A 23,153-nucleotide genomic window follows, 5' to 3' on the forward strand; every position below is an offset into this window, starting at 1 on the left:
ATCAAGTAAGCTTAAACATTGTAGTACTTCCTGCATTCTGCACAAACTAGATCACACAACCCTGTAACAATTCTAGTAGCCTGTTTAATAACCAAAGTCAAAAAGGTCATGATCCATTGCTTTAAGAGGCAGGCAATTGTTCACATGCCATAGTACGACACCATAAGATGTACATTCAGTTAAGAATCAAAAGGCCATGATCCATTGCTTTAAGAGGCAATTGTTCACATGCCATAGTACAACACCGTAAGATGTACATTCAGTTAAGAACATTGCCAATTTGAACAATAATTCCACCCTTTCAAAATTATACATGTTGAGCATCTTGTGACACCACAGATCAGCATAACGACTTAAATGCATGTTAAAACATGATTGCAAGAATGTAAAAATCAAGAAAATGTTTAATTGCTCCCAATTGCTTGCCTTACAGATTTTCCTCCCAAAAAACTTTCAATGTGTTTCCTTGAATTACAAACTAGAGACTTGTACTACCCCCAGCTTTAAGGCCTCTCTGACAAGTCCGTCTGCAATTTTTTGCTACCATGGATAAACACTTCTTGTACTTAATTGGTTCAGTCGGAGGAAACGACTGCACAAAAATTAAAACATAAGGCCAGATAAAACAAAGAGTTCATATAATAAAAGTTGTACTTGCTATTGACAGCTTTTAACAAGTTCAATTCAAATTTTGTCAAACTAAGTTAATCCAAAAACTAGACTTTACCCTGTCACAAGCCCTTCCAGCTGCAACCTGACAAACTTGTTGACAAAGGTGAAATTTGTCGGCATCAGGTGAACCTCTCCTGCACCATGATTAGGAATCAGCTTAAGTAAAGAGCATTTGCTTTATGGTAGAGGGGTGAATACACCTAGAGTTTAGTATATGAACCCAGGAAGGGACACACATCAAGACCGACAAGAATTAACCAAGGTTGCTTTTCATTAACCCAATTTCTTCACAGCAACCCCCCGCCTCCCCCGCCCCCCTCCACCTTAATATCTTGGAAAGATGGTCATGTCCAATTATGTAACTTTTCATAAAGCAAACAGAATGCAGCCAGGACAGTAAGAATAATGCAAATAACAATAAAAAGGGTCAGTAACTCCAATGCTATTCTGTTCATGCCAGCATATGCTTTACAGGCCCTCATTGCTTTAAGGCTAGAAAATGTAAGTTCTACGATCTCATATATTTGATAAAAGTTTGGAAAGCATACTTTAAGCACCCAGTCTGGCAGAACTCCCCACCATCGGAATCTGTGCACAAAACATCCAAACACGTCCTGACAGAGCCCTGAAAAATTATGAACATATACACATACTAAGTAAACAATTGACCATTATGAAGACTGAAGCAAAGCATAAGCATGCTGGCAAAATTCTGATTTACTAAGTTTCATTATATCAGTGCACTCCCAGTTGAGAGGCGCACCATATGAAAACATGTCATGGTAAAAGCAAAGAGGGACAGCTGGCAGGCTGACACACAAAATGAACAGAAGGAATGAAATACTGCTTTGGCAAATAACAGTCAGACAAGACTACACCAGATCAGTGGTCTACAATTGACTCTCAAATTCCATTATTTGTAGCTCATTTTGCTTACCATCATGCATCCAAAGTAGCTTTGGTCTATTCACTAATCCATATAAGACTATGAACCAGCCAGCTCCAATCTGCATGAAAGCTTCTTTCACCCAGAATTTCATTATAACTGGACATAAATTGAAAATGCAAAACTAACTACTGACCTTGATTTTACTTGTTGTCAAGGCATAACACGATATATAGCTCTGCCCACAATATAAAGCACTGTTTGGCAGTCTATGTTACATTTCTAAACAGAATTCGCAGTTCATTACTGCATATTAATGTGCTGGAATACAGTTCATCTTGCTCGTTGAAACTCCCAGAGAACTTGTGGTAACCAAACACATTGGAATGGTAAGAATTCTCCGTTTTCACATTCTTTTAACTATCAAAGGATGAGACTTGAAACACTCTTGGTGTCTCTCTCTCCCCCCCTCACACACACAAACACTCACACTCTCACCCTCAACCACCAACTAAAGCATCTTACCTAGAGGCCCTCAAGGTGTTTTGCAGAGAGATTTGACAGTCAACCTTGGGAAGACCAAGGTTATGATTTTCAACACCTCACGTGCAGTTCTTCACCGATACACCTTCACTTACTGAGGGGAGCTAGTGGAGATGTACAGTCATTGTCATGACAAGAGAAATCACTAATCCGTGATTAGTAGACATTAGAACATTATTATATATTATCCGCCAATGGTGTAGCATGCATTTGTATTTATGATGGACACCGACAGATTTGTTATGGCAGAGAATCATCTTAGTAGATAGACCCACTCGAGCTGGAGCCATTGCTTCAGACGGCATCAAAGTTGGACATGTGACTTATTCTATTAATAAAAACATGCACACACGTGTCTAGGTCCTAGGGGCAATAGGAAGGGAAGGGTGCATTAAGGTGCATTGAATGGTAGATGCATGAGTCATAGGCTAAGGGTAGGTATAAATGGGAAGATGGAACTTGAGTGATCTCAAGGGCCATTAATGAAAGGGTACCACCCTTTCATTGTGAATCACGTAGCATTCTCTCTATTCACCTTGCATTCATCCGCCATCTCTCTCCCACCTTGCATGTAGTTCGAAAAGAGAAACAAGTACTCTCACGAGGGTGCTCTTCCCCCATTGCAGGACCAATTGGCATTCAAATCATGCATGCATTGCACACATTCGCATTCTCGAGAAGTCTGGTTCTTCCCATTTGGTATCAGATCAGCGACAATCCACGACCGGGACAATAGGAGAGCGTGCGAGATAGAGTTATGGACAGCAAGCGACAATGCAGAAGAAGAGTGTGTGAAAAGGAGCCGTACGCACGGAAGAAGCTGCTCATGTGTGCGAGGAAGACACCTGCACGGGTGAGGGTGTAGAGGGCTGCACGCCCGTATGGCGAGACAGGCTTTTGGTGGGCTTGTTGCATACCTTGGGTTTTGACGGACGGACGGCCTGCTGCATACCACGGGATCTGAAGGCTGCGACAGGAGGTCGTCTGCAAGCCTTGAGTTTGGAGGCAAGAGTTTTTTCTGAACCTTGAATTTTGGAATCCCTGAGATAAGGTTGTCATAGCCCGTAGCCCGCAGGTCATCGTAGCCCGTCGTCGTAGGTCGTCGTAACCTTCCATCGTAGAAGCCCGTCGCTCAACTCTCAGCCCGTCCGTCGCTCAGCTCAGTTAGTTCGTCGCTTAGCCTGTTAGCTCAACCCGTCTGTCGTTTGTCTAAGCCGCCGCCTAACCTATCTAATCTAATCTAGTCTAATCTAACCTATCTATCTATCTACCTAGCTAACCAGCTACCAGAGCCGCCGCCAGTAGCGAACAGCCGCCAGGAGCCAGCAGCCTCCAACAGCCGCCAGCTCCCCCTAGCCCATCGTCACCAACAAACCCTCTAGTCCCGTCGTCAACAACACCCCCCCCTCCAACCCTAACCTAACCCTAATCCTGAGTTAGGCTAAACCCTAACCCCAACCCCGAGTTGGGCTAAACCCCCAACCCAAAACCCCCAACCCAACCCGAGGGTTAGGTTAGGCTAGGGGGTTCTCCAGACAGCCAATTATGGACTGGCCTATCCTCTCCTCCAAGTCCCCAACTCCTTCAACCTCCATCAGGACTCGGTACTCTACAGTTGCAGCAATGACACCCTCTCCGTATGCACGCAATAATCAACAAGGCTCCAAACGACCCATCCTTGGGCGACACGATCAGATTTTTTATCTACAACAAGCAGTGAGAGAGCTACGATTGGAACTATCAGAAGTAAAAGCTTGACTTTACATACTGGAAGGGCCTGGTAAGCAGGCAATAATTGATGAGGCTGTAAAATCTTGTAAGGACTCCTCCCCTACCCCACAGCTAGTCTCTACAGTCAAAGATCTTGTTCACATTGAAGTACAAACGGCTAAGAAGGAAGTGATTGTGGAAGTGGATACCAAAGCAAGTAAGTCTGATATTCAAGCAGAGATTAAAGAACACGAAGCTAGATGTGATAATGCGTTGAAGATAACAATAGGCCGACTTCCAGAAGATTGGTACAAAGAAGAGGACACTTATAGTGAAATATTGACAAAGATCAAAGCAGGCTTGCCCAACATTGAATGGATGGATGATGATGAGCACGATGATGACTCCTCTAGGCCCGCTTCTATTATGCACTACAAAGATCAGGCAATCCTTACACTGAAGTCAAAAGATATGCGAATCAAGCTTCTTCGACAATCTTACAAGCTAAAGGGTACCAAAGTATGGATAGCTGAGGAGCTTACACAAGCTCAACTAAAAAATAAGGCAACTGAATAAGCTAAAGTCAGGGCTGCCAGAAAGGATGGAAAATGGGCAGTTTATCGTGAAGGCATAGCCCTAATCAGAGAGTTTAAATCAAAACCAAAAAACTCTCAGTCTTAAATTGATGTATGGCTGATTACTCTTTCAGACTATTATGTAGGTACTCTAAATAAATGGGGGTTGCTTTTGCACTCCTTGGGAGCTGCCATGCGCCCTCCCTAAAGCAGTTGTACTAGAGGGTTTCTTCTTGTCCCATAGACCTTTTGGTCTCCAGTGGATGTTAATAGACTTTCTTTTTTTCTTCTGGAAATTTTGGTCTTTGGAGAGGGAACGGGGTGTCCTAATGGGGTGACTTACCCCCCCTCTTCTGGTGCGAATAGACCCTTAAAACCCTTAAACCGTGAGGGAAAGAGACCCCCCCCCATCCTCCCCAACAGAAAGTCGGATCGGAACAAGATTTTAAGGGGGTGATCCACCCACTAGGTACCCCCCTATAACTGTATGTAGAACTGCAATCCACTCAAAACAAGTAGCACAAACGGAGTGTACCAATTTCTTTCTGACTTTCTTTCTTTCTTTTCTTCTGGAAATTTTGGTCTTTGGAGAGGGAACGGGGTGTCCTAATGGGGTGACTTACCCCCCCCCGGTGCGAATAGACCCTTAAAACCCTTAAACCGTGAGGGAAAGAGACCCCCCCCATCCTCCCCAACGGAAAGTCGGATCGGAACAAGATTTTAAGGGGGTGATCCACCCACTAGGTACCCCCCTATAACTGTATGTAGAACTGCAATCCACTCAAAACAAGTAGCACAAGCGGAGTGTACCAATTTACAGCATAAAAACAAGGAAGAAAGGCTAAAAGAGAAGGAAGAAGAGGTAATTCGAAGTGGGTGGTTGACACAAGCGAAGCAGGAGTCGGATAAGTACCACCAGCTATACAACACTTAACTTTTGCTGTAAAATAAACCCCTTTTCTGAATTACAGCAAGTCATTTTCTCTCTTGTATTACTAAAAGGAAAGAATGGAAGGGAAAGGGAGATTTAGTAATGAACTTGTCCTTTTTCCTCCACTACCAGAAGAGGATAGGGAGAGAACACCATCACCTCCTTCAGAATAGGATGGTCTAGATGAGAGTTACACACATATTGAGTATGACAACCCACGTATAGAATTACCTTCATTTCTCTTTCAGAATCTCTTGGTAGGGAGTTTTCCTTTAGAAATGAAGGGAGAAATGAGTCCATCCAAGAGCAAGGCGTTGAGTTTATGCCTTTAACTCAAAATCCCATACACATGGATTATAATCCAAGTGCAAGAGTAAGAGAGGAGTCTCCCGTTGATAAGCTGGTGTCTCAGCTTAGCCATATGATTGAACAGTCCATTATGACAAAATTTGGGACTAAGAGAATGCTGAATTTGGGAGATGAAGATTTAGGTATCCCGTCGAAGAGAGCCAAATTTCAACCTCTAGGGAGAATAGAATTCCCAAAGTACAATGGAGCAAGAGAAGCGGATAAAATCCTCAATTGGATTCACCATTTTGAGCTATATTTTGCCCATCAAGATAAGACCGATCACGAGAAGCTTGGTCTTGCCACACTGCATCCATGGCATAATGTCTTACTCTATATGAGCCAAAATTGCCAAGACCAATAAAGGGAAAGGCAAAGCATCCAAGTAGGAGTTCCTCATCCCAGGATTCTACAGTGAACATAGAGCCAAGAGTAAATGCTATACATTTAGCCAACACTGGTGTATGGATGTGTGAGCTGAATAGAGAGTAGGCATATTCATTGTAGAGTATGGACAGAGAATAACGAATTTTCTCCTCCATGTAGGGCGTCTTATAGGATGAATAGGGCTGAAATAGAAGAGTTGGAAAAAGAGAGTGACAATCTATAGCCTCTATAGACTAAGAAGCTCTCGATCTCAAAATCACTAACCAAGGGCTACCTAGTTCAATGAAACAATTGGGTGAGAGAATCGTTTTAATACTGGCCAGCTTGTTGAGAAAATGTTTCAGTTTATTGAGCAGCTTATTATGAAGGGATTTCAGCAGCTTAGTATTCAGAGCATGAAGAGATATTGAAGAGGCACTGCAGTGGTACTTCTGCATTTTTGATATTCAGCATCACAAGGAACCAGAACTTGAAGATGAGATTTAAGTTTTGATTCAAAAGAGATCGTGTACTATCAAGAGAAGACTATTTTCAGATTGTGACGAGGTGATGCAAAATGCAGAAGTAAAAGAGAACAGCGTAAGCATGAGAAAGAGACAAGAGAGGATCCAGAAGAGGACTCCTATGCATTCAAGCAGGAGGGAGTGTCATGATATGAGAAATCACTAATCCGTGATTAGTAGACATTAGAATATTATTATATATTATACGCCAATGGTGTAACATGTTTTTGTATTTATGATGGACACCGACTGATTTGTTATGGCGGTGGATCATCTTAGTAGACAGAACTAGTCGAGCTGGAGCCACTGCTTCAGACAGCATCAAATTTGAACATGTGACACTTATTTTATTAATAAAAATGTGCACACACGTGTCTAGGTCCTAGGGGCAATAGGAAGGGAAGGGTGCATTAAGGTACATTGAATGGTAGATGCATGAGTCATAGGCCAAGGGTAGGTGTAAATGGAAAGATGGAACTTGAGTGATCTCAAGGGCCATTAATGAAAGGGTATCACCCTTTCATTGTGAATCACGTAGCATTCTCTCTATTCACCTTGCATTCATCCGCCATCTCTCTCCCACCTTGCATGTCCAAAAGAGAAACAAGTACTCTCACGAGGGCACTCTTTCCCCATTGGAGGGTCAATTGGCATTCAAATTCTGCATGCGTTGCACACATTCGCATTCTCGAGGAGTCTGGTTCTTCAAAGTCATACACTTACCTAGGGGTAGTCTTTGCAAGTCCAGTCTTCACCATGACTCACGCAGCCAGGGCATGACTTATTTGAGGGCATGGGGCTCTAGACCGACCAGAGAGATCATGCTTTAGGGCACATTTTCAGGACCCCCGATGAAGGGATGGCTATTCCACACACTAGTGAAACCGACGGCCATATATGCAGCACCCTTCTAGGGGGATGATCAATCACTGCAACTGAGTGGTGGCGTTTCGAGAGGTTGCAAGTGATGATGGGCTCCAGGATGATCCGGAGAAAACCCTTTGTCCCCCACCAGATCTACAGGCAGAGTTCGGCATGACACCGCTCTAGGTCAATGCCATCTTCCAGACAGTCACCTATCTTCACAGGGTTCGGGCTCTACCTAGATAGAAACTACCGAGATTGGCTCTCGAGTCGTCTATACGCCTAGTTGAGAGGGGAATTAGCATGGCTTGGTACACACACATATCCAAATGGTTTCGCAGTCATGGCATCTAGATGGATCATCTCCCCTCCTTTTAGTACAGCCTAGATGCTCCGAACCACCTAATTCCACGAGATGAGATCAACCATATCATACAGTTGGGCCTACTCAGCTCCACACATCACGGACTTGGGGGAAGGACCACGAGTTCTCCACCAAGATCCGATTCTACCGCGACCATTTCCTTAGAGTATCGGTGGATGGAGTGCTTATTAGACCCTCGTACTTAGAGGACAGATGAGTCTGAGGATCGCCATCGGACAGATGTGGGTCTCGTCGCATCAGTTGAGGATTGAGACAGGGAGAGCCACACGTACACCCAAAGAGCATCGGATCTGTAGACTATGCACCCTAGAGGAGGTGGAGACAGAGGAAACTTCCTATGTACTTGCTCTGCATATTATGAGATTCGAGGACGATACCATTGCTTATTCCAAGAGGGCCACGGGTTTGGGCCTCTCTCCCAACTTATCCATTTTAATGATCAGGTCTGCATAGGTCTCTATTTGATGGAGATGCGATGACATAGAGAGACCCTAATGCGCCACATTAGAAAATAGGATGAGACAGCAGCCCTTGCGACGAGCTAGAGAGAGCCCATAGACAGGTTACAGATCTCTACAGCTTTGGGCCTGCCCCTGGACATAGCGAAGTTGAGGAGGAGATAGATGACATGAGGGCTGAGTGGGCTAGCGGGACAAGATGGCGACGTGGAGAGGTGCTGCCAAAGATACAAAAACAGACTAGGGTACGCATGATGGAGGTCCAGCCCATCACAGCTATACTTAGGGGAGATCGTCCGACCGGAGGTGCACCATCGATATGGCCCACCGGATACAGAGATCACGGAGACCACGCCCCCACTACCAAGAGAGACGACCCAGCAGACACGGATACGAGATATCTTTGCAGCTCATAGGAGACCCACCCTTACATTGGGCTATATTTCTTGAATCTGAGTACTAGATTCTTGTTATTTTGTTTTAGCTTAGAGCGCAGTACTCTGCAAAGGGCCTTAGCGAGCCCTTTGTTTCGGCCCACAGTGGCTTGTATGGGTTACTTCTTGTGATTGTACTTTGATAGATAGGCCCGCCAAGCCTCCAAAAGACATTAATACATCTTTCTTTCTTTCTTTCTTTCAGCCTGTCAAGATTATCGACTAGCTGACCAAGCTCTTTCTCTGTTTCTATCCCTCTCAGCTCGTTAAGGCTCTTGAAGTCTATTAGGGATGCCACTCCCTGAGTCTTCCGCTCCATAGGACCTCAAGGCTCATCTTATTGAGATATTGAACCTACATCCAATATACCAGCCAAGGCTTTGGTCCCTGACCTACCACAACTCGTACAGCTCCAACAGATCAAACAACTTCAGCTTCGATAGTTCCAGCTCGGTCGTTGCCATATTCCACAAGAGTAGCTCATTCTCTTGTTTCAGCTAGAGACACAATCATCATATTGCTGGTGGATTTCTCTCTTTGGCTAGCATACCCCCAGTCCCACTAGGCAGTTAGCCAGTCAAACATAACAGGCAACTTTTACTTTGCAGTGTGCACCATTGTGGTCTCAGCAGGCTTCTCAGTAATTGCATTAAGCAATCGATTGGAATCTCTGCCCATGCAATGTTTGCACATCTGTGACCTCACCAAGAATTCCACCAATGGTGTTGGTTACTTACGTGCCACTCTGTTCAACTTCTCTAATCTTGGTAAACAAGATAATCAATGGCCATTAAGATGCAGTTATACATAAACTGTGTCTAGTCTACATTCATTGTAAGCCCACGATGGATCATGGTGCTCACAAAGGTGCTGCAAGGCATGCATCTGCTTCTATGTCTTCACAAAGCACGACAATGATGGTTATCTAGGGCTTGAATATTCTTTTGTGTTGTGCAAATGCCAGTATCCTTTGTCCCACTTTATCTGTGCATAGACCAAAGTGTTTCAAGGCATGCATTGATTCATCCTCTTTTGGAGACACTGAGAAAAGAACGATAGAAGGGAGCGACTCCCATGTCACTAGTAAAGCCTTCTAGAGGCTTTTGTACAGCAAGCAAACCTTCGTCACTTGACCAGGAGGAGCATAACCTTCGAGGTGATGCATGTACACACGTTGAGACTCGTTGAGTACCCCAATCAGAAACGTTGTTTTTACATCCATTTGATGCAGAAGGAGCCCATGTGCTGCGCTGAGTGATGATAAGGTGAAGAGACTGGGATTTTACTACGGGTGCCTAGGTATTAGTGTAGTCGACTCTAGGAATTTGTGTGAACCCACGAGCAACCAGACGCGCCTTATAGCGAGAAAGAGAGCCGTCGGCATTATACTTAGCCACTTTGAACTGACGATGCATCGTCCAGGTGGAATTGCCAAACTTTGTTTTTTAGGAGAGAGCAGAACTCATCATCCATGGCCTCACGCCAGAGAGGTGCATCCGGTGAAGAAAGAGTTTGCCATATGGTAAGTGTATCATCGTCACCCGCAACAAAAGCTTGGTTCAGCTCAATTATTTGGGCGGCCATGGAAAACTTAGAGTCGCGAAAACGCTTACCATAACGGCCACGCTTTGATCTCTAAGAACGGCATGAAGTCCTCTCAGACCTAATTCGCAATCTGTGAGAAGGCCTTTGGTGTTTCTGCTTTGATGACTTTGAAAAGGCCTTTGGTGTGAAGTCTTCTCAAGACCTAACCCTAATCATGTATCAAAACAAAATCAGTCGCAACAAACTCACCACCCAACCACCCTCTTGTATGCAAGCTAAGAGCCCTTCTTTCATTTTGACTTGGCAATGTCCATGCTCCTAAGTTTTGGCCACAGCAGCCATATGCCCTTGAGGCACTCCTGATTCTTTAACAAACTAAGGCACCTTGTAGAATCTTCTCGAATGAACAAGAAAATAGTACAGGCCTTCTCCCTGTACTGCACTCCTTTTCATGCAGGCACGTAGAGACCAATCGACCCGATGGTTCTATGTGCTTTGCAAAAAATAGACTGCCCATGGCCCTTTTTTCCAACCACTAGCTAATTTTTTATTACATGACCAAACAGCTTGGCCACTACCGGGCTAACCATAATGATTTTTTAATTGAGTTTTAACCAGGCTAACCACAACAACTACATGACCAAACAGCTAGGCCATTATCACGATAACCATAATTGCCTGTGTGATTCATGCCTCCTTCCATATGGAAGTGGCTTAATCCAAGCTTTTGTCTATTCTATAGAAATACTCATTGATTGAGTTGAACATGTCATAGAGCTACAAAGATGATGTTCCTTTCTTCTATTTAGAAACTTCTATAAAATGTTGCTTTGTCAACAAAATCTTGAGTCTCTCTATTCCTTCCTTTTCTTGGCGAAGAAACATAGCTTAAAATACAAGAGGTAATGCTCTTGGAACTATCCATCTAGCCTTTGGTACCTTGCCTTCAATCATAGAATGTGTGTATAACGATCACTATCTTTGTAGGCCATCTTCTGGTGGTTCTAGTGATGCCCTATAGGCCATGGTATGTGCCTTTTAGGCATAAGTGTAGGCACTTATAGTGTTAGTGCCTTTTAGGCCACATAGGACACTTAGTCCTATGTGACACCTAGGACACTTAGTCCTAGGTCTAGGTACAAGTACTTTGTACTTGTGTGTTTTTGATCTATCTAAGACTTTGACGTGACGGCTGTTCTACAACGTATCTTTTGTACCTGCACTCTCTTCTCTCCGACCCTTCAATGGTATCAGAGCAGGTTTTGCTCTTGTCTTCTAGCTCTCCTCAGCCACCGAGTCCTCCATTGCTCTTTGGGAGTCTGCTGCCCTGCTGGTCGACACATCTTCAACTGCTGCAGTTTTTTTTGGGTCTATCAGTCGCCATTTTTTGGTGCTGTAGATCCAAGCGTCCAGCTTCACCTGTTCCGTACTGCATACAGTACCTGTGCCGTACAGCCAGTACGTGAACACGTACATTGCCGTACTGCGTCGCCGTACCTGCGCGTCGCCATACATCTGCGTCGCCGTACACGTACATCGCCGTACCTGCACGTGGAAGCCTCCGTACATATGCAGTACTTCAGATTCTCGTACGTAGCACAATTGTACAACCGTACACCGTACAGCCGTACTTGAGCTCACCGTACAGCCGTACTTGAGCTAACCGTACAACCATACACTGTACTTGAGCTGTCCGTACAGCTGGTACTTCTCTCGAGACTGCCGTACAGGTGTTGCACGTGTGAAGTCTCTTGCAGGACTTTGGCAAAATTTGGGGCTTTCAATACCTTTAGGAGAGATTCGAGATTTCGTCTGCAATTTCTTTTTTATTGCAGTACATTGAGTCACATTTGCAGGACATTGAGTCATTTTACAGAACATTGAGTCACTTTTGCAGGACATTGAGTCAGATTGCAATAAATTGGGTCACATTTGCAAAATCTCAGCAAAATTTGGGGCTTTTCTGCATTTGCCCTCTTTTTGGCCTATTTGCCCTCAATAAATTTGGGGCTTTTGCCAAATTTGCAGTTTTTTGCAGTGAACATTGCCTGTCACTGTCACATTTGGTTTAGATCTGCATTTGCCCTTTGATTTGGGTCTGAAATTTGCAGATATTTGCTGTCATTTTTGGGACAGCCAGCTTTTTGCAGTGATAGCCTCGAGGCTTTTGGGTTTTCAGGTCTTTTTCAGGGTATCACATTTGCTATGGCTGGGAACAATCAAGATTTGTTTCGAGTTCTTCGTGAAGATGATAAGTTGGATGGCACCAACTATCCGATGTGGTCTTATCTCATGAAACATATTCTTGTTGCAAAGCATTTGTGGAATATTGTTTTTGGGGCTGATCTGAGGCCAGCCAATGCTACAGTGGTTGCCTCTACTGCTGGTCCTTCTGCAGGGGGTACTCCTCCTGATGCCTCTTCCTCTAGCACTCCTGCTGCTGCTCTTCCAACTCAAGAACAGTCAAGATGGGATGCAAGAGATGCAAATACACATTCATGCATTGCTTTATCATGCAAGAGAATCATTATTCCACACATCCGGTCTTGCAGGACAGCAAAGGATGCTTGGGATAAATTGGCTTCTCTCTATCAGATTCGCAATGAAGCTCGTGTTGCATATTTGAGAAGGCAATTACAAGAAGTCAGTATGAATGAAGGTGAGTCTATGGATGCATACCTGACAAAGGTCAAGGATCTCATGGAACAGCTTGCCAACATTGATGAGGTGGTGCCAAATTCACAGCTTGTCAGTACCACATTGAATGGACTGCCAGATACATATCAAGGGTTTGCTACAACCCTTCGATTAGTGGCCATGGGTAATCCAGACCACTATTCTTTTGATCAGCTAGTTACTTTGCTTTTGCAGGAAGAGCAAAGTAGAGCTAACAGACAAGCCATTATTCCTAATCATGCATTTGCTTCACAACAGACAGGAAGAGGCAAGGCTTCCAAGCCTATGGGCAAGCCAAAATCTGCACATAGCAGCTGCAATGCCTCTGCGCATAGCAGCTGCAATTCCTCCCATGCATCTAAAAATACAGCAGATAAGGCAAAGAAGAAAAGATGCAACTATTGTCGCAAGCCTGGACATGACATTTCAAAATGCAGGAAGCGCATTGCTTCGGAGAAAAAGAAAGCAGGATTGACAGTTCATGCCTCACATGCTATTGAATCCCATGAGCCAGCAAATGACTGGTAAATGTGACATCCCTATCTAACACTATGGATTTGGGTAATCCATGCAAATGAAATATATGTTTAATAAACAAATCCGCCACTTGCAGGACACTAACAGACTCTCTAGTTGGAATGAAGTGAGCCATCTTAGTAAGATGATCAACTATCACAAGGATAGAATCATATCCACCTTGTGTTGTAGGCAGACCTGCAATAAAGTCCATGGAAATGCTCTCCCACCTACCTAGTGGTATTTCCAAAGGTTGTAAAAGTCCGGGTGGCTTCACCCGTTCTGCCTTACTTACCTGGCACAAAAAACAACGTCACATATTCGTGAATATGTTTTTTCATCTTTGGCCAAAAGAAATCTCGCTTCTCGAGATCATATGTTTTCTCGACTCCTGGATGTCCCGCACATGGGCTATCATGGCATTGTTGAATGACTCTCTGCTAGAGATCATTCTGATTAGGTATTACTACCTTGCCATTTCTTTTCAGCATACCATCTCTTATGGTATATTTTGCATAAGTTTGGCCTTTTCTAGATGCCAGGTCATCCTTTTCCCCGAGTTTGAATACATGAGCCTTAGGCCAAAGACTCTGGACAAACTTGTCCACCTTTTGAGTTTCTCTAATCTCGGTCATTAGAGCACTCTAATATACCGTGAAACTCATATTATGCATAATGCGTGACAACGCATCAGCAACTTTATTATCCTTCCCTCTTCGGTACCGAATCGTCGAGTTAAACTCTTGCATGAGTTCTGCCCACCTAGCTTGGCGGCCTCTCAACTCCGGTTGTTTACTAAAATGTTTCAGAGTATCATGATCAACATCAACGTAAAACTCTGACCCATATAAATAATGTCTCCATGTTTTCAGAGCATGGACAACAGCATACAACTCTAATTCATGAGTTGGCCAATTTCGTCGAGAGGGAGAAAGCTTCTTGCTTTCAAAGGCTACTGGCCTTCCCTCTTGGAGGAGAACTGCTCCTACTGCAATGCCACTTCCATTGGTTTCAAGGAAAAACGGTTTCTGGGGATCAACTATTTTTAACACCGGTCCTGAGACCACAACTTGTTTTATGGTGTTAAAACTCTCCTGTTGATTCTGTCCCCATATAAAAGGTACTTTATCTCAGGTTAGATCAGTCAATGGCGATACTATTTCGGAATATCCTTTGATATGCCTTCGATAAAATTGGACAAATCCCAAGAATGATCGCAAAGCGGTCAAACTCTGAGGGATAAGCCAAGTTAGTATCGCAGCCACTTTCTTTGAATCCATTTCTACCCCCTCAGGAGTAATAATGAATCCTAAATATTCAAGTCTTACCATACACAGTACAGTTTTCTTTTTATTTACATAAAGACTGGCTTTTCTCAAAGTATTGAACACTATTCTTAAGTGTTCGTGATGCTCAACAATACTTTTGTTGAACACAAGAATATCGTCAATAAAATGTACTACAAACTTCCCAATATACGGACGTAGTGAATCGTTCATAAGCATGACGAATGTAGCTGGAGCATTGGTAAGTCCAAACGGCATTACCAAAAACTCATAATATCCAAACCTGCTTCTAAAAGCGGTTTTATGCACATCCTCGGCTCTAATACGGATTTGATGGTAGCCACATTTAAGATCTATCTTACTAAAAATTACGGCCCCATGTAACGCATCTAGCAAATCATCGATCCGAGCCATCGGATACCTATGCTTAATAGTGATATTATTCAATGCTCTGTAATCTATACAGAGGCGAAAAGTATCATCTTTCTTTTTTTTTAATATCACTGGCGAAGCAAAAGGTGAGAAACTGGGTTGAATCTGCCCCAGCTTGAGGTATTCTTCCAGTTGTCTTTGCACCTCCATTTCTTCGGTAAAACTTAACCTATAGGGAGGTCTATTTACAGGTTCTGCCACCAAGATTAGTTCAATCTTATGCTGAACATTCTGCTCTGGAGGTAACCCATAAGGTAACTCATCCCTAAAACAATCAGAGAACTCCTCTGCTATTTGATCAGCCAACTTGGCCATCTCTCCATTTTAGGTAACATCAGTGCTAGCCGAAGGACCATCAATCGGCTCTACCAACGCTGTACAAAGAAACAAAAACTCTTCTTAAGCTTTTCGAACTTCCATTACGGAAACCAACGGTCCTTGAGCTATATCTTTTTCACCTCGTAAGACATACAGCACATCATTAATCTTGAATTGATAAATATGCTTTTTCCAATCTATGGCTGGATTCTTCCTAGAATGCCAAGCCTTACCCAAGGCTATGTCAGCGTGAGCAAGCTTTGTCATTTCAAAATCAAGCTTCTCAACATAGTCCTAAATTTGAAGTTCCAACTGGGTAACCCTTTGGTCCCATACTTCAGTTGAACTTCCGTCTGCCATTCTGACTGTATATGCATAGTCAGATGGGCTAGTCTTTAATTTCAGCCTCTTTACAAGCTTGGAGTTAATTACATTGTGCGTTGACGCTGAGTCAAACAACACAATGACATCATGATTGGCTACTTGCCCTTTCATCTTAATTAACTCCGTATCGTTAAAGGCTATATACCCCGTGTTAGAAACTCACTGTGCCCCCCTGTGAGCCCCCGATTTGAGGGGACAAGTTGCAGTGAGAGGTAGGAGGGCTGGAGAGAGAGAGAGACTCAGGTCGGCATCATAGGCAACCAGCACATGGGCTGGTTGCAGCCTGCAACAGCAGGTAAAACAGGGCATTAGGCCTCACATGGAGGCTCCTGCAGCAGAGTAGACTGGCTGCACAGGGCACCCTTATATAGGGGCCTGTGGCAGGCCAAGTCGGCCCAACCGGGGCCACTGACCAGGGCCAACCCTGGTCGGTTTTCTAGGGCCCATGTGGTCGGCCACCAGAGAGGGTACCGACCCTGCTGGTCGGTCAACTCGAGGGGCCTGGGCAGTGCCTATAAAAGGCCCACTCCTCCATTCATTCCATCATCCAGTGCAAGACTGAAGGCCCCTCTTCAAGGCTGTGTTCAGCACTCAGATCTGGAGCAGTTTGTGTGAGAGAGAGTTCATCAATATTCTCCAGCACTTTGCTGTGTTTTGTACTGCTCCCTTGAAGCTATTTTTCTGCCCACCATCTAGTGGATGAATATACTCTCTCTCTCTCTTTCCGTCCATATTTATTTCTGAGTGAGGGTTTGTTGCATCTGTGATCATCTATCTGAGTTGAGTGTGTGTAAGAGTTGGAGAGATCTTGGGTGGAGGTTTGAGTGATTCATTCCCTCTTGATTTCTAACATGGTATCAGAGCCATAGGCTCTCAACTCTTCTTCATCAAAGCACTCTCTGAAGGAAGGAGTCCCTTGGCAGAAAGGCGATTCTGTTTTCAGCTTAGGCTAGCACAGGAGGTCAGTACATCTTTTTCGCTTCAGTTTTTCAGTTTGCTATTCACCGAGATGGATAAGCGTTCAGAAGCCTCTACACCCATTGCTCGTCCTTCCTCCTTCTCCAGTCATCTTCCTTCTTCATTTTGGTGAAGCTGGAAAGCTCGATGGGACGAACTATCCAATCTGGAAAGTCAAGATCTGAAGCCATCTGTTGGCACGGAAGCTGTGGAAGATAGTGATTGGGACCGAGGAGAAGCTGGAGGACATTGTGGACAAAAGAGGTGAAGTTATATTTGAAGCAGATGCGGATGAACTCAGTGCATGGAAGGAGAGGGATGCTCAAGCCTTAGCAATGCTAATTGGCACGACAGCAGATGCTGTGATTCCTCATATCCAGTTGGCAGAGACGTCTTCAGAGGCGTGGGCCATACTGAAGGAGCTTTATGAAACCGATAATACAGCCCGTATCATTACTCTTCAGCATTAGCTTTATAATCTTGATATGAATGAGGGTGATAGTGTGCATGACCATTTGACAAAGGTGAAAGTCGTGCAGGACCAGCTCGCAGCGGTTGGTCAGAAGGTGGACTCGAGTCAATTGGCGTTGCTCACACTCCACAAGTTGCCATGGAGTTTCAAAAGTTTTGTAACTACGGTCACTGCGGATCAACGGACTAAGCCAATCACCTTTGAGGAGCTTGGCCCACTCCTGCTTCAGGAGGAGGCTCGAGAGAAACTCTTTACACAAACTGACGAGAAGGCATTAGTGGCCAAAGACAAGCCTGGAAAAGGCAAGCCAAAGGAGTTCAAGAAGTCAGAGGACGCTGACCGAAAGAAGAAAATGAAGTGCTATTACTGTGAAAAGCTTGGCCACTCCGCCAAAGAATGCCGAAAGAAGAAGGCGGATCAGAAATGGAAGAGAGAAGCCAGGAACAAAGAAGAGCCTAAGAATGATTACCCTCTTTTCCTTCACTGACTGCATATGCTGAACAATGTTCATTGATTAAAAACAACTGTCCAGTCGTGGACTTCCACCAATTACAGGCAAGGATGGTGTCTGAAGGGCTTGTCTAGAAGGCAAGCAGCACAAGGACAAGTTCCCACAAGAGGCCTCGTTTCGGGCCAGCAAACCTCTTGAGTTGGTTCATGCCGACATTTGTGGCCCAATGTCTACAGCATCGTGGGCAAGATCCAGGTACTCACTTCTCTTTGTGGATGATTTCAATAGAATAACCTGGGTGTATTGCTTGGCCAAAAAGTCACAGGCTTTGAGAAGTTCAAGGACTGGAAGGCCAGAGTTGAAAAGGAGACAGGGAAGGATGTCAAGATGTTCCGTACAAACAGGGGGGGAGAATTCACCTCAAATGAGTTCAACACATTTTGTCGCAAGCATGGGATCAAGCGACAACTCACCACAGCACATACTTCTCACCAAAACAGGGTAGCCGAGAGGAAGCATAGAACCACCACGGAGACAGGGCTTGCTATGCTCCGAGGTAGGAACCTTTCTAAAGCCTATTGGAGTGAAGCTATCAATATAGCCGTACACATTCTCAACAGGACCAAGATGAAGGCCGTCAAGGACACGACTCCATATGAGGCATTTTATGGTAAGAAGCCCTCTATCACTCATCTTCGCATTTTTGGTTCTAACGCATGGGTGCATGTGCACAAGGAAGACAGGACCAAGTTTGATTCCCGGAGCGGAAAATGTATCTTTGTTGGGTATAGCGAAGAATCCAAGGCCTATCGACTCTTCGACCCAGTAAAGAAGCAAATCCTTATCAGTCGGGATGTTGTCTTCGAGGAAAAGGAACCTGAACCCCAGGAGGAGCCTCAGATTGAGAAGGAGGAGATTGTTCAACCCCCGAACCCACCCCGCCCCAGGTTGACCATCCAAGAGGTGGCGAAATCAGAAGCTGATGTTCCACAAGGTACTGAGGAAGAGCAGGATGTTCCAGAAGCAGTTCTAGTTCCTCTCCCACTACCTACGGACATTGGAAGACTCTCGGGTCACCGAAATACCTGAGAGTAGTAGTTTCGGATTGCGACAGTCCCAACGTCTTCAGAAGACCCCTTCCGTGAATTTTGCGTTGGTGGCTCAGCTTGAAGAGCCAAGGACCTTCGAGGAGGTGAAGGACTGTCCAGAATGACAAGCTGCCATGCAGGTAGAGATGGATGCTATCCTGAAGAACAATACCTGGGACTTAGTGGCCAGGCCCCCGCGATGGAAAGTCATCGGCACTAAGTGGGTATACAAACTTAAATACAAATCAGACGGCAGCTTGGATAAGTATAAAGCAAGGTTAGTGGTCAAAGGTTTTGCTCACACTGAAGGCATGGATTTTGATGAAACTTTTGCTCCCACAGCTCGCATGGTTACTATCCGGACAGTGATTGCCCTTGGTGCCCAATTCCAGTGGCCTATTTTTCAAATTGACGTGAAGTCCGCATTCCTTAATGGAACCCTGGAGGAGGAGGTATACGTAGAGCAGCCACCAGGCTTTCAAGATCCAAGGTCCCCATTAAAGGTCTGCAATTTGAAGAAGGCGCTATACGGGCTGAAACAGGCCCCCAGAGCTTGGTACCAAAGGATTGATGTATTCTTTCAGAAGATAGGGCTAAGTCGGAGCCCTTCTGAGGCAAACCTCTACTTGTTCATTGAGAAGGGGTTGCGATTGGTACTCATCCTCTATGTTGATGATCTTATCTTGACAGGTGACCATGTCAAGAAGATTTCTCAGGTCAAGGAGCTACTCATGTCTGAGTTTGAGATGACTGACCTTGGGTTATTACACTACTTCCTTGGGATAGAAGTAAAGCAGGCCAAAGACAGGATCTTCATTTCACAAGAGAAATATTGCAGAGAACTTCTGAAGAGATTTCAGATGGAGGCATGCAAGAGAGCAGTAACTCCCATGGAGGTCGGGCTCAAGCTAAGTGTTCACGACACATCACAGCTGGTCGATACTCCTGTGTACCGACGATTGGTAGAAAGTTTGCTTTACCTTACCAATACTGGACCTGATATTTGTTATGCAGTTGGGCTATTATGCCAGTTTTCTGCTTCTCCCAGGAAGAGTCATTGGGATGCAAGTTTACGGGTGCTGAGGTATCTAAAGGGTACTTGCACCTACGGGATCACCTATACCAAAGGCATCGAACTAGGCGGGTTCTGTGACAGTGATTGGGCGGGTGATGTTGACACCAGGAGATCAACAACAAGGTATTGCTTCTTACTTGCATTTGGTGCCATCTCTTGGCTGAGTAAGAAGCAACCCACAGTGGCCCTTTCATCTACAAAGGCAGAGTACAGAGTCGCGTGTACAGCAGCTTGTGAGACACTGTGGTTGAGGTGGATTCTGGAGGACATGGACGTATGTCAGGAGGTGCAACAGTGCTGATGTGCAACAATTAGAGTTGCATAGCCATTGCCAAGAATCCAGTATACGGACCAAGCATACCATGCCCGGACCAAGCACAGAGAGCTCATCATCGACGACGTGATCGAGCTTATGTACTGCCCAACCGCCGACAACTTGTCCGACCTCTTCACGAAGGCACTTCCTCGAGAACAGATGGAGCACCTCATCAAACGAATGGGGATTGGCCCACAGTTGTGACATTGAGGGGGGGTGTTAGAAACTCACTGTGCCCACCTGTGAGCCCCCGATTTGAGGGGACAAGGGGCAGTGAGAGGTAGGAGGGCTAGAGAGAGAGAGACTCAGGTCGGCATCATAGGCAACCAGCACACGGGCTGGTTGCAGCCTGCAACAGCAGGTAAAACAGGGCTTTAGGCCTCACATGGAGGCTCCTGCAGCAGAGTAGACTGGCTGCACAGGGCACCCTTATATAGGGGCCTGTGGCAGGCCAAGTCGGCCCAACTCGGGCCACCGACCAGGGCCAACCCTGGTCGGTTTTCTAGGGCCCATGTGGTCGGCCACCAGACAGGGTACCGACCCTGCTGGTCAGTCAACTCAAGGGGCCTGGGCAGTGCCTATAAAAGGCCCACTCCTCCATTCATTCCATCATCCAGTGCAAGACTGAAGGCCCCTCTCCAAGGCTGCGTTCAGCACTCAGATCTAGAGCAGTTTGTGAGAGAGAGAGCTCATCAATATTCTCCAGCACTTTGCTGTCTTTTGTACTGCTCCCTTGAAGCTATTTTTCTGCCCACCATCCGGTGGATGAATATACTCTCTCTCTCTCTCTCTCTCTCTGTCCATATTTATTTCTGAGTGAGGGTTTGTTGCATCTGTGATCATCTATCTGAGTTGAGTGTGTGTAAGAGTTGGAGAGATCTTGGGTGGAGGTTTGAGTGATTCATTCCCTCTTGATTTCTAACACCCCGTTGCTGCGGGCTTTGACAAGACATTATCAAGTGCACTAGTTACTAGCTTAGCAACAGATACACATAACAAAACAGGTACTGACCTTTGTGAAGATCCCGCTAGCTCTGTTCTGCTCTGGGACTTCCCTCCAATTCCACGTCGCATTCTGAGATCACCATCTCAACCATCCGACGATCCTTGTTTCGTGGACAATCTTTCCACTGATGAGGCTGAAGGAATCCAAAACACAAGCCTTCTCTCCTCGCTTTTTCTCTTTGCTCTGGGTTCAAAGAAGACTTCGACCAAGCCCGGGCTGCCATTGGTGTTACTTTTCTTTTCATTCCAATGGTGGTACTCGTTTAGGAGTCTCAACTGGCTTTACCTGCTTGGCTTGACCACTAGGCTGTGAGCACTCCCTTTGCTAATCCACTTCTTCTTAAACCCAGTTTTCTTCAGGTACTCATACCAAGTCCCAACCTGCACAAACCCACTTGGTCTGTTCCCTTTGGCATCCTCATACTTTAGGGCTATGGCAATTGCTTCATCTAGCGTGTTCGCATACTTAGCCCGAACTTCCATCTTGATCCGATCATTCAATCCAAAGATAAAATCTTTTACCTGGATTGACTAAGGTAGAGGTTCATAATCTTTCATTACACTTTCTCTGAACTTATTAGTGTATTCCGCCACTGATAAATTCCTATGACGAAGGTTTCGATATTGATCCCAAGCTCAAGATGCTTTGTCAGGAGGCAAGAAGTGTTTTCTAAATTCTTTTTTAAACCCCTCCCAAGTAGTGGATGCCACTCCATCTTTCTGCTGTTTTATCCACCATCGATCTGCTGCCTCATTAAAGATATGGGTGGCCTCGCAGATTTTCTTCATATCATTCCTGATTTCACAAATGGCGAAAGCTTCATCGCATTTGTGTAATCAGGTCTCTATGATATCGAAACTACGGTCAGACATCCGACCAGAATACCTTTCTAGCCTATAATTGGCAATATTAGGTACCTTAGCTCTCCTAGGCTCAACCGTATGAACACTAGTTTCAGGCTCCATTGGAGATTTACCTTTCTCTTCACGAGATGGTCTAGTAGACATACTATGAACCATTTTCCTAAGCTCGGATTGCCCTACATTTGCTTGTAACTGTTGCGCTAAAATTTGTTGCAAGGCATCCTCCAATAATGCAATTCTACCATATAGTGTATGGCTTGCTGGGCGCAACACCTGCAAGGTCGGCCGGACTCCTTACTCTACGGGATCCACCCTAGAAGCTTCTTCTTCAACTTCCATTTAAGTCGATAGGGGTGTGTGTGTGTGTTTTTTTTTTAAAAAAAAAAACACCCTTGAATTGCTTCTACAATCGAAATTCCAATTCTCAAAATTACAGTTAACCAGACATAGATCAAACTGCAAACCAAAACCGTTTTTCCCTATGCTAGGGAAACTCCTGCAATCTCAGAAACCTCAAATCCTAAGGCAAACTGAATTAACATATACCAACACTGATTTTAAAAAAACATAGAAACTCCCTAGTTATTCATGCTGCATGGAGAGATCAATTTGTCCCTGCAAGCTACTCCAATACGCATTTGTGTCCTGCCTTGTGACCACGAATATGCGGGACTGTCTACCCCTTCCCACGAGCTCACGACCAAGCACAGTGCCTCTCCAAATCCTAGTTACCTTCCTAGTCCAGCCAAATGTGAGCAGGCCTACGAGACTAGCTTCTTCTCCAGTTTAAAACTGTGTCGTCGAATTATCTTCCGTTGACCAGGCAGGTCTTTGTGAGCGCAATCTTAACTCGTGTTCAACGACTAAGTGCAACCAATGAAGGCCTAGCTCTGTGGGCTACCAGGCCCAATAGCCGAGCCCACGACTAGCAAGCCATTTATATTGTCGTAACGCCCGAACTTTGTAGAGCAATTGACCCACAACCTTTCACCACCATATGATGTTCCGCTCCAACCTTTGGTGTTAACCAAAGCCCTGCCAACCAGTCACAATGCCATTTAATAGACTGTGT

General features: G+C 44.9%; 1 protein-coding gene across 1 annotated transcript in view; it reads right to left on the bottom strand.

Annotated features, from left to right (window-relative positions):
• Positions 1-388: 388 nt before the first annotated feature.
• Positions 389-23,153, bottom strand: part of LOC147881170 (uncharacterized) — a 34,114-nt gene continuing 11,349 nt past the window's right edge. The window contains exons 4-6 of the mRNA XM_087370002.1: positions 1,221-1,297; positions 728-806; positions 389-592 (exon numbers count right to left, since the gene is read on the bottom strand). Of these exons, the coding sequence (XP_087226128.1) occupies positions 479-592; positions 728-806; positions 1,221-1,297 (270 nt within the window). The 3' untranslated portion in view covers positions 389-478. The remainder of the gene's footprint in view (positions 593-727; positions 807-1,220; positions 1,298-23,153) is intronic.

Source organism: Dipteris shenzhenensis, chromosome 31 (genome assembly GCF_047967505.1).
Source record: "Dipteris shenzhenensis isolate YYH24624 ecotype China chromosome 31, Dip_SZ_1.0, whole genome shotgun sequence".
NCBI classification, from domain to species: Eukaryota; Viridiplantae; Streptophyta; class Polypodiopsida; order Gleicheniales; family Dipteridaceae; genus Dipteris; species Dipteris shenzhenensis.